This window comes from Primulina eburnea, chromosome 12, assembly GCF_022965805.1.
Source record: "Primulina eburnea isolate SZY01 chromosome 12, ASM2296580v1, whole genome shotgun sequence".
Classification (NCBI taxonomy): domain Eukaryota; kingdom Viridiplantae; phylum Streptophyta; class Magnoliopsida; order Lamiales; family Gesneriaceae; genus Primulina; species Primulina eburnea.
In genome coordinates this window covers 8,675,452-8,685,889 of record NC_133112.1, presented here as the reverse complement: position 1 = coordinate 8,685,889, position 10,438 = coordinate 8,675,452, and the positions used below count along the sequence as shown (strand labels likewise).

Here is a 10,438-nt window from a genome sequence, read left to right as displayed (position 1 = left end):
GTGGGCTAACAATTGATAATGAACAAAGGAAGTAGGCCCAAAGATATTGAGAAAAATTGCCTAGAACACTTTTTGTGTTTGCAAAAGTGTCAGTCAATGTCATGTGAGAATTACTAAAAATCAGATTTCCCTCGTTTAATTTGCATCACAGGTACGCAAACTGTCTCTGAACACCAATAATATCAATCAACATGACAGTGCAAAAATTTTGTGATTCCCGAGTAATAATGAATACATTTATGCTTTAGACTCATGATTTCATTTTCATCATCGGTCTCACGATAGCTTATCAATGACTCTTTCTAACTACTCAATTTTTTTTTTTGACTCTACTGTGCAAGGAATAACTAATCATGCAATTCCTAAAATAAGAACTGAAAATAAAAGTAAAGCAGAGTGAACGATAGTGAACTACCCCCCCCCCCCCCCCCCCAAACTTAAGTACGTGCATTGTCCCCAATGTACAGTAATAAAGCAAGAAAATATGGGAACATGTATCTCATACAGCGTGCTTCAAGAATTGCTATCCTTGCATTTTAGCGCTATGGCGCTTCCTTATTGGCGCCTAGGCGCTTTCTTCTCGGCAACTCAGCGCTTCGGCGCTTATAATATAGCGTCTGGGCACTATTCTTGCGCACATTCTGTCCAAATTGAGTCCTTGCCATGCCTTATTTCAACTTTTACATACACCAAAACACATAAAGCAATTTCGAATCTTCACATGCCAAATTAAATAAAATAAGAAAACGTAAAAGCAATAATACTACTGAAAATAAAATAAAAGCAAATAAAGAAAACGAAAGCAATAAAAGATACTGGTTGGGTTGCCTCCCAACAAGCGCTTGGTATAACGTCGTCAACCCGACTGTCGATAGACTGCTCAAGATGGGTCATGTGATATCTTGGATGCCTTGAGTTCTACCTTTTGACCATCAACCTCCATGGTCAAATTTTTTTGTCTCAAATCGATGACAGCTCCAGCAGTATCCAAGAATGGTCGTTCTAAAATGGTACGAACATTCTGACTGTCCCCCATATAAAGTACCACAACATCTTCTGGAAGCCTCAATTTATCGATCCGAAGCTCAACATCTTCCACAATACCCAACGGTGTCCTGACCGATTTATCCGCCATCTGCAAGCTTAGTCCTGTGGGCCTCATCCTGCTCAGTCCAAATTTCTCGTAAAGAGAACTTGGCATTATATTCACGTTTGCTCAGCCTTTTCCACTAATTGACCTCCTATTTCACATGGTACAACAAATTCCCCTGGGTCTTGCAATTTTTGAGAAATAGTTCCTTGCCTCCCCTTATCATCTCCTCCAGTAAATGCTACATCTTCCAGCTCTGCAGACTGAATGTTAGAGTGTAGGTTCTTGAGATCTTCGAGATCTTTTTTCTCTTGAAACTCAGCTTTCAATTGTAAAAATCTTTGGGGTAGGGAAGTAAAAAATATCAATGCATTGATCAAAATCACAACTCTTACCTTTCTTACCTCGAACTCCTTTGGTTGGAGTTGGCTTTTCGTCCCGGATAGGTGTGTGATCTGCCTTTTTCTCTTCTATGTTTATCCTACCAATCTCCTCATGCTGAATAAAAACGTCATTCACTTCCATCAGATTTGGATCTGCAGCCTTTGAGACTGTGCCTGATGGATGAGACGTGAGTTGCTTCGTTATCTTCCCAACTTGCGACTCCATGATTTTCAAAGAAGCACCAATATTTGCCATGTGTGTCTCAAGGTTTTCAAGTCTAGACTCAGTCCTAGCCATCCTCTTGCCAGATTCAGAAACGAATGTCCCAACCAAGTCCTTAAATGATGGCTTCGCTTCCCCATTTGATGTATTGAACCCTATTGGAAGATTCAATACATTGTTATTATTTGCATATTGAAAAATTCTCATGATTTCTCAATTCAGGGTGATAAGTATTAGGGGGAGGGTTACCTCGATATCCTCCGAATCCACCAAAATTTCGGTTGTTGATATACTGAGCTTCTTTAGGTAGAGATAGTTCTTCCACAACAGTCGATGAATCCTCAGTTTCTAAAGTGCTCACCTTATTCATTGCTGCTAATTGTGTGGTCAATGCAGATACCTGTGCAGTGAGTGATGTAATAGGGTACACAGCATACACTCATGATGTTCTCTTTACTCTGGATCTCTCAGACGGACACTGGTAAATGTTTATAGTCATCTGCTCAAGCAAGTCATAAGCTTGCTCAAGAGATTTGGCAAAGATCGTGCCACCAGCTGCTGCATCCACTGTTCCTCTTGTTTGCCCATTCAGGCCGTTGTAGAATAATTCAATTTGCACCCAGTCTTCAAAACCATGGTTCGGGCACTTTCTCAACAGATCCTTGTATCTTTCCCATGCCTCGTACAATTGCTCAAAATCAGTCTGCCTGAAAGTGATAATCTCAATCTTCAACTGTGCAGACTTAGCAGGGGAAAGAATTTTGCCAGAAATTTCGTCGCCAGCTCCTGCCATGTCGTGATACTTCCCAAGGGAAGCGATTGGAGCCATCCTCTTGCTTGAACCATGAGAGAAAACGGAAACAAACACAGTCTAATAATATTATCAGGAACATTATTAATTTTTACCATATCTGTTATCTCCAAGAAAGTCATCAAATAAATGTGAGGATCAGCAGTAGCAGTTCCTGCGAATTGGTTCTGTTGAACCATATTTATCAGTGCAGGCTTCAGTTCGAAATTATTGGCGTTGATGGTCCCTCTTGCAATACCAGAGTAATGATTGTTGATCACTGGTCGGAAGTGATCTCTGATAGGTATAGCCTCTGGCGGGTTTTGTCTGTCATTCTCTCTGTGTTCAGCCATTGCTTGGATCTCTTCTCTTCTTGCTTTTCTTAATATTATCGCAGTTCTTTCGATCTCCGGATAAAAAATCAGCAAGTCTGAGTTTTGCGATCTTAGCATACACTGTCAAGCAGAAAAAATGAACAACACAATAATTATAAAAATAAAATAAAATAAATTAAAAATCTAAATTAAAATCTAGACTAATTGGTAACAATACTGATATAAATTCAAAATTTTGACACTCCTCGGCAACGACGCCAAAAACTTGTTGCTTGTTTTCTTGATTGCTCGCAAGCGCATGACGTCAAGTTATAGTAAAATGTATTTTTGAATAAAAGTGTCAATCCCACGAGAAGTGTGCATAAAAACGTATATCAGTGCTTGTAATTAAAATAGTCTTGACTTAATCTAATTAAATCAACTAAAAAGGTTGGTATACTTGGAATCTATGAATCGCGAAATTAGTAACTAGTCACCAAATTTAGACGAATATCAAGAAGAGAAAATATCTTGAGAAATGATTTCACTAAGTTCCCACGATAATTAACTTCAGTTGAACTTATATTCACGAATTCCAATTATTTAATAGCTAAGAACACTTACTTATTTTATTCTCCCTTTCCCAAGTGACTAATAAACTGTATCAATCAAATTTCGATTCTAATATTCCTAATTAAAATCTAAGTTTCATGGATAGATGCAAACAATGTTCTTATCTAAACTTCGCTAAAGTTATACGTCTTCTGAACGCTATAAACATTCAACGATGTGTTTCTAATGATCTATAATCCTAGTTTTCTCCCGAGCTATAGAATTAATCAGAAAACACACAATTTATGGCCAATGAATTGCAGTAGAATAAACACAAAGAAACACAATTAAACGAGAAGGAATTCAATCATATAAAAACTTAGTCAAATTATCGTATCCACAAAGCTACATCATCCTCTAGAACAGAAAATTAGTTCATGATAAAATCGAAATAAAAACAACGCATGCTCAAAGTTTTAGACATTGAAATGCGAGAAAATATAAACACAAAAGAACAAATAACAAATCCGAAGTGTCGTATCTGTCCCCAGATTCGTCGTTTTTCGTATTTGTAATCGATCTTCACGCGTCTGGTCTTTGTCTCGTGTTAGTTCCTCCTCTCCTCTCTATCTTTTGTCCAAAAACGGCCTCCTCAATTATGAACCCTCCTTTCTCCTTTATCTTTATGCGTCTGGGCCGTAAGTAGAAAGCCCATTTTCTTGTTTCGCCGCCATTATCCCCGCGGCGCTGAGTTAGTGGCGCCTAGGCGCTTATCTCTCGGCAATGAGGCGCTGCCTAGGCGCTTGTCTTTCGTACATTGTGGCGCTGCAGCGCTTGTCTTTCGTACATTGTTTCGCTGCAGCGCTTCTTTTATCGACGTTTCACGCTCAAAAACATCTCTGATTGCTTTAAATCATCCCATAGTTTTATATCCCCTGCATTACACAAAAATAACAAAAATCGAGCATAAATCTGTTCGAAACTAGCATAAATCAAATGGATTAACATATAAATTAAGTGCAATTCTTGCACTTATCAGTTAGCCCTAAAAGATATGTTGCATGCTTAGTTTAAAAGAAAAATGATTATTTTATGCATGAATTTTATAAAGTGATGAAAATATGAAATGTTGAAGGAAGTGAAGTAATTGTGACTAATACAATGATACGATAATATGATGATATGTAAGGTCAATGCTCAGTTGACGGGTGAGAGTTTCGCTGATGTCCTCGTCGTCCAGTATTGTGGTTACACATAGATGGATCCATATACCTTCAACTAATACGAAAGTCACAATTAACAATCTGAATTCAACGAAAATGGAAACTTATACGTATATGATGAAATGAAATATGTTTATGATAAAAGGAAAATGTTTATATTTATGCATGCTCATGAAATGTTATGTTAAGTTGTAAGGTTCGAGATTATATCATTTTAATCCGAGATTATTTAATTGACAAATTTTGGAATGATAAATTAGATTCCACGGTTTTTGTAATTAATTAGGATTGAAATTGAATTAAAAAGAGTTATTGAAGGCTGAATTGCAAATAGTGAAGAATTCAGGGGCTAAAGTGCTAATATTGGAATTTGTGTGGGACACATGTCTTGCCATGCATTTGAATGTGTAAACCCCTCCATCCAATTCAGATTTTGAGCATCAAGAACCGAGACAAACTCCATGGTTAGAATTCTCAAGCTTCCATGCATCTTAAAAATTTGATGGTGCAAGATCCGACCGTCCGATTTTCAATCCGAGCTTAGTTCTGTGTTTCTCTCTTCAAGAGCTTCGAAGTGATGTAAGTGTTTTCTTTCGCATGGTTCAAAATTTAGGTGTTGGTGAAATCATAATTTGATTGATGTTATACGTTCTTGAGTTTATGGTGAGCCTATAATCAAAAACGGATCGAAAACGGACAACGTATGCAATTGTTTTAATTTCCCAGCTTATGTTCGAAAATGGGGGTTGTGCAGATTTTGAATTTTGGTTTGGAAATTGTTGATGGTTATGAGTTGTTGGTATTAATCTATGGATGTTTGATTTGCCAGGTATCTCGAGATTGCGCCGTTATGCCGTCAAAATTTAACTAGATTGAGTCTTGATCAAACCAAATCTTGCTTTGAGTTATATGTTGATATTGTGCTTTTGTCATTTCCTGATTTTGGGTATTGAAGGCTTCGAACTTGAGAATTCAACTTCGAAACCGGTAGAAGAAAGATCAAAGTTTCCAAGCTTTTGTACCTTGAAGAGTGAGAGGTTGTTGAGCAAGACTTAGATCAATTGGATACAACCAAGAACCACTAAAAGAAAGGTATAAATCGACGTTAATCCGAGATAGATAACTCGAGTAAGATAAGACTTGAGTTTCCAAAATCACACACTTAATTGTTATTGTTTTGATGTATTCGAACTCCTTAGATTTATGTGTTTATTATAGAAAAGAATGAAATATAAGATAGATATTTTGGAAGAGTCTTTGGAAGAAGTGCCAAGTCCCTGGACGTTTGGTTTATATCGATGAGCTTAGGAGAAAGATCGACTCCTAATGTAGACACTCGATATAGTGTGCCGAAGTCCGAGAATAGGAACGTACCACCACTCGAATGGGAGAGTAGGTGGGAGGCTTGTTACGTTCTTATGCAAATCGGGATCCCTAGATAGGAGTCGAGATGAAATTAAGAATTAAAGAGTTTGATTTAAAACTTTGTATCGATTTATGTTTTCCTAGAATATTATACATGTTGTTGGAGAAATGCTTTATGCTTTTGTATATGCTTATATGAGGCGCATGTATATGTTGTTTATACTGAGAAATATTTTTCTCACCGGAGTTATCCGACTGTTGTTGTGTTTGTATGTGTGCATGAAAACAGGTGGGACAGGATCAAGGTCGAGAAGAGGATGAAAGATCGAGATTAGAGTGGTGATCTGGTGTAGTATCCCGATGCCTAATTTGAGTTAATTATTGAATTAATTATATTTCGGTGGGATCGGAAGGACCGAACAGCGTTCGGATCGTCCGATCAGCGTTCGGATCGTCCGATCAGGATTCGGATCGTCCGAGCCAGGTGGCTGGACCCGTGGAAGACATGCAGGATTCGGATCGTCCGATCAGGGTTCGGATCGTCCGAGACAGGTGGCTGGACCCGTGGAAGACATGCAGGGTTCGGAAGGTCCGAAGTGTACCGGATCGGATCTTCCGAAGTGGATCGGATCTTCCGAAGTTTGACTATAAATAGAGGCGCGAGGCTTCACTTTTTACTCGCCAATTCCGAGTGTTCCAGAGCGTTTTAGTCGTTTCTGATGGGTTTCTAGTCTTTTCCCGAGGTTCAGGCACTAGCGGGGAGCTACTGGTTTTGTAGCGGAACTGTGCTCTAGTTGGGAGCTAGCGGCATCAGTGGGCTGACTACGGACGCAGGCTTGATTCTAGGGCTGATTGCTAGGATCTACTGGTTTGAGGTACGAAAGTACTATCCGAGATATCCTGGTCGAGTATACATTCTTATATGTGTTGCATGATTACTTGCTGCATTGATATATGTCATATGATGCATGCTATTATGTCACGCTTATTGCTGCATGTTACATTTCATCTTGAGCCGTATCTCTTTCGAGATAGCCTTTATTGTTGAGCTGTATCTCTTTCGAGATAAGCTATATCTTGTGGGGCCGCTCAGCCCTGTCTTGTGGACGCATGGACACCGAGAGTACACAGTGGCCGACGGGTCCGGAGGGCTTCGGTGATCCGGGACATTTTAGGTCCACGTCTGATCTTGTAGTGGATGCAGTGACCCAGAGGAGTACCGCGCGGCACTATCCACTTGGCGCCTCTAGACTGAGCATATTGAGATCTTTTGTGACTCCTGTTTCTTGACTAGCCTGGTATCATATCATAGCATGTGCATTTCATATAGGCTTGTATACTCATGCCTTTGTACTGGGCGTTCTTATCGCTCACGTCCTCGGTTTTGTTTATCTTGGACACCCCATTCCCACGGGGCAGGCCTCAGGTTGGATGGCTCAGGAGGAGGATGAGGAGGACGTGGAGTAGCCGGTTGAGTTATTTCTTCATTACTGCTTTGTTTCGATATGGTTGTACCGCATACTTTCATTTTAGTTTAAGTTGTTCTGGATTTTCGATTGGGTTGTATATCTATCATTTGTTGACCTTTTCCGCCATTATCTCTGATTGTTATTAATTAAGTTAACTGCATGCTTAATTCTTGATTAGTAAGTGATTCTGGAACGAGTCACTACATTTATGGTATCAGAGCATGCTTATGATTTTGGGATATAGATTCTGTTTTGGGATTTTTCGTTGACCATTTTACCATTTTCCCCATTCTATCTTGTAGCGATGGCTGACCACTTTGGTGATGAGAGTAGTCAGGGGAGTGTAGGTCGTTGGGGTGACCAGGACGATCGTAGGCGTCATCGTGAACATCGCCATCGTCGTGATGGCCCTAGGCGTTTTGAGATGCACCGTTTCATTCAGATGGGGCCTAAGCCTTTAGTCGGTGGTGAGACTCCCGATGTTGCTGAGGATTGGTTAGAGCGCATGGAGAGTTGTTTCCGTGCATTCCAGTGCACCGAAGAGCAGCAGATGGAGACCCTTAGTTTTCTTCTCGAGGGCCGTGCGCGCAAGTGGTGGCGATCGACTTCTGTGCCGATAGTCCAGTCTCAGGGTAGGGTGACTTGGGCCGATTTCCGTGCAGCTTTCATGCAGCTATATTTTCCTCCAGCCCTTCGCCAAGCAAAGACGATTGAACTTCTGAATCTTAAGCAGGGTAGTATGTCTGTTGATGAATATCAGCAGAAGTTCTTCGAGTTGTTACCCTTTGCTCCTCATATTAGTGGCAGTTCTGAGGCCAAGTATGACCATTTCCTTCAGGGTCTTAACCAGGAGATCTTTGATCGAGTCACTGTCTGCGATAATCCTACTTCTTATGATGGGTTAGTGAACCGGTGTCGCCAGGCAGAGATCAGTCTTCAGCGTGGTAGGTCTATTCTTTCTTCTAGACCTCCGAATACTTTGAGCCCTCGATCTCAGTCTTTCAAGAAGTCAGGTTCTTCTTCTTCTGGATCGGGAACTCGGTCTAGCGGTATTTTTCGCTTTGGTAAGAAGAAGGTTTCTTGTGTGCATTGTGGGAAGAACCATCCATCGGAGCAGTGCCGATCAGCCGCGGGAGCTTGTTTTCAGTGCGGAGAGATGGGTCATCTTAAGAAGAATTGTCCTCAGTTGCGAGGTGGAGCAGGATCTGGTTCCGGATCTCAGACGACTGTTCAGCAGAGGATGCAGGGTCAGGCAATGGGTAGTTCAAACCTTCGACCTCGTGCCCAAGGTCAGGTATTTGCGCTGAACCAGGATCAGGCTGCAGATGAGACAGGGAGAGTCATAGCAGGTACTTTTTGTTTATGCGGTATTCCTGCTTTTGTTCTTATTGATACCGGAGCATCACATTCATTCATTTCTGCACGATTTGTTAAGCGTCATAAGTTACCGTATGTTTCTCTAGACGTCATTCTTTCCGTTTTTACTCCGATGGGTCATTCGGTGTTAGCAAAGCGTCTAGTGATGGGTTGTCCCTTAGATTTTGAGGGTAACGAATTGACTGCGAATCTTATGATCCTAGAGATGGAAGATTTTGATTGTATTTTGGGTATAGACCTATTGACTACCTACCGAGCTACTGTGGATTGTTACCAGAAGCTTGTTCAGTTTCGTACGACTGAGAGCTCTAGTTGGTTTTTCTATGGTGAGGGAGCGCGACCTCCGATGCCAGTGGTATCTGCTCTGAAAGCCTGTCGTGCTTTAGAGTCGGGCGGGGAAGGCTACCTCATCTATGCGATTGATTCATCCACAAGTAGTGTTGGTACAGATGATATTCCAGTGGTTTGTGAATTTCCTGATGTTTTCCCAGATGAGATTCCTGGTTTTCCTCCGATTAGAGAGGTGGAATTTGGCATCGAGTTAATGCCAGGGACTACACCGATTTCTCGTGCCCCCTATCGTCTTGCTCCGTCAGAGATGAGAGAATTGAAGCAACAATTGCAGGATCTTCTTGATAAAGGTTATATTCGCCCGAGTGTTTCACCTTGGGGAGCTCCAGTCTTGTTTGTCAAGAAAAAGGATGGATCGATGCGATTGTGTATTGATTATCGCCAGCTGAATCGTGTGACGATCAAAAACAAGTATCCATTACCTCGTATTGATGACTTGTTCGATCAGCTTCAGGGTACCTCTGTTTACTCCAAGATTGACTTGCGATCGGGTTATCATCAGTTGAGAGTTAGAGATGATGATATTTCCAAGACTGCATTTCGTACTCGATATGGGCATTACGAGTTTCTAGTTATGCCATTCGGATTGACAAATGCGCCAGCGGTGTTTATGGATCTGATGAACCGAGTCTTTCGGGATTTTTTAGATCAGTTTGTTGTGGTTTTCATCGATGATATCTTGATTTATTCTCACAGTGTGGAAGAGCATATCCATCACTTGAGGATGGTGTTGCAGATTCTTCGCGAGAAGCAATTGTATGCTAAGCTGAGTAAGTGCGAGTTCTGGATTAATCGTGTAGTATTCCTTGGTCATGTGATTTCCAAGGAAGGAGTTTCTGTGGATCCTAGCAAGATTGAGGCAGTGCTGAATTGGTCACGTCCGACGACAGTGGCCGAGATCCGTAGTTTTCTAGGTCTGGCAGGGTATTATCGTCGCTTCATCGTGAATTTCTCTCAGGTAGCTAGACCATTGACGCAGCTTACTCGGAAGGATGTTCCATTTGAGTGGTCATCTGAGTGCGAAGATAGTTTCAGAGAGCTTCGTCGACTTCTGACTTCTGCACCTGTTTTGGCGTTACCGTCAGGATCTGATGGTTTCAGTGTTTACACCGATGCCTCTTTTCAAGGCTTAGGGTGTGTGTTGACGCAGAATAGTCATGTGATCGCTTATGCTTCCAGACAGTTAAAATCTCACGAGGAGAAGTACCATATTCATGATCTAGAGTTGGCAGCTATTGTGTTTGCGCTGAAGATCTGGCGTCATTATTTGTACGGTGTTCAGTTTGAAATCTTTACTGATC

The 10,438-nt window shown here is 41.1% G+C and overlaps 1 protein-coding gene and 1 long non-coding RNA gene across 2 annotated transcripts; one reads left to right on the top strand and one right to left on the bottom strand.

Annotated features, from left to right (window-relative positions):
• Positions 1-880: 880 nt before the first annotated feature.
• Positions 881-2,839, bottom strand: LOC140806624 (uncharacterized). Its single transcript, XM_073163181.1, has 7 exons — positions 2,603-2,839; positions 2,265-2,528; positions 1,946-2,096; positions 1,780-1,851; positions 1,495-1,647; positions 1,211-1,412; positions 881-1,163 (listed from the first exon to the last, which is right to left on the bottom strand). Exons 1-7 carry the CDS (start codon positions 2,837-2,839, stop codon positions 881-883), a joined length of 1,362 nt encoding a protein of 453 aa, XP_073019282.1.
• A 2,180-nt stretch (positions 2,840-5,019) lies between these two features.
• Positions 5,020-6,284, top strand: LOC140808397 (uncharacterized). Its single transcript, XR_012112874.1, has 3 exons — positions 5,020-5,154; positions 5,531-5,667; positions 6,230-6,284. It is a non-coding gene; the product is annotated as an uncharacterized lncRNA (long non-coding RNA).
• Positions 6,285-10,438: the final 4,154 nt, after the last annotated feature.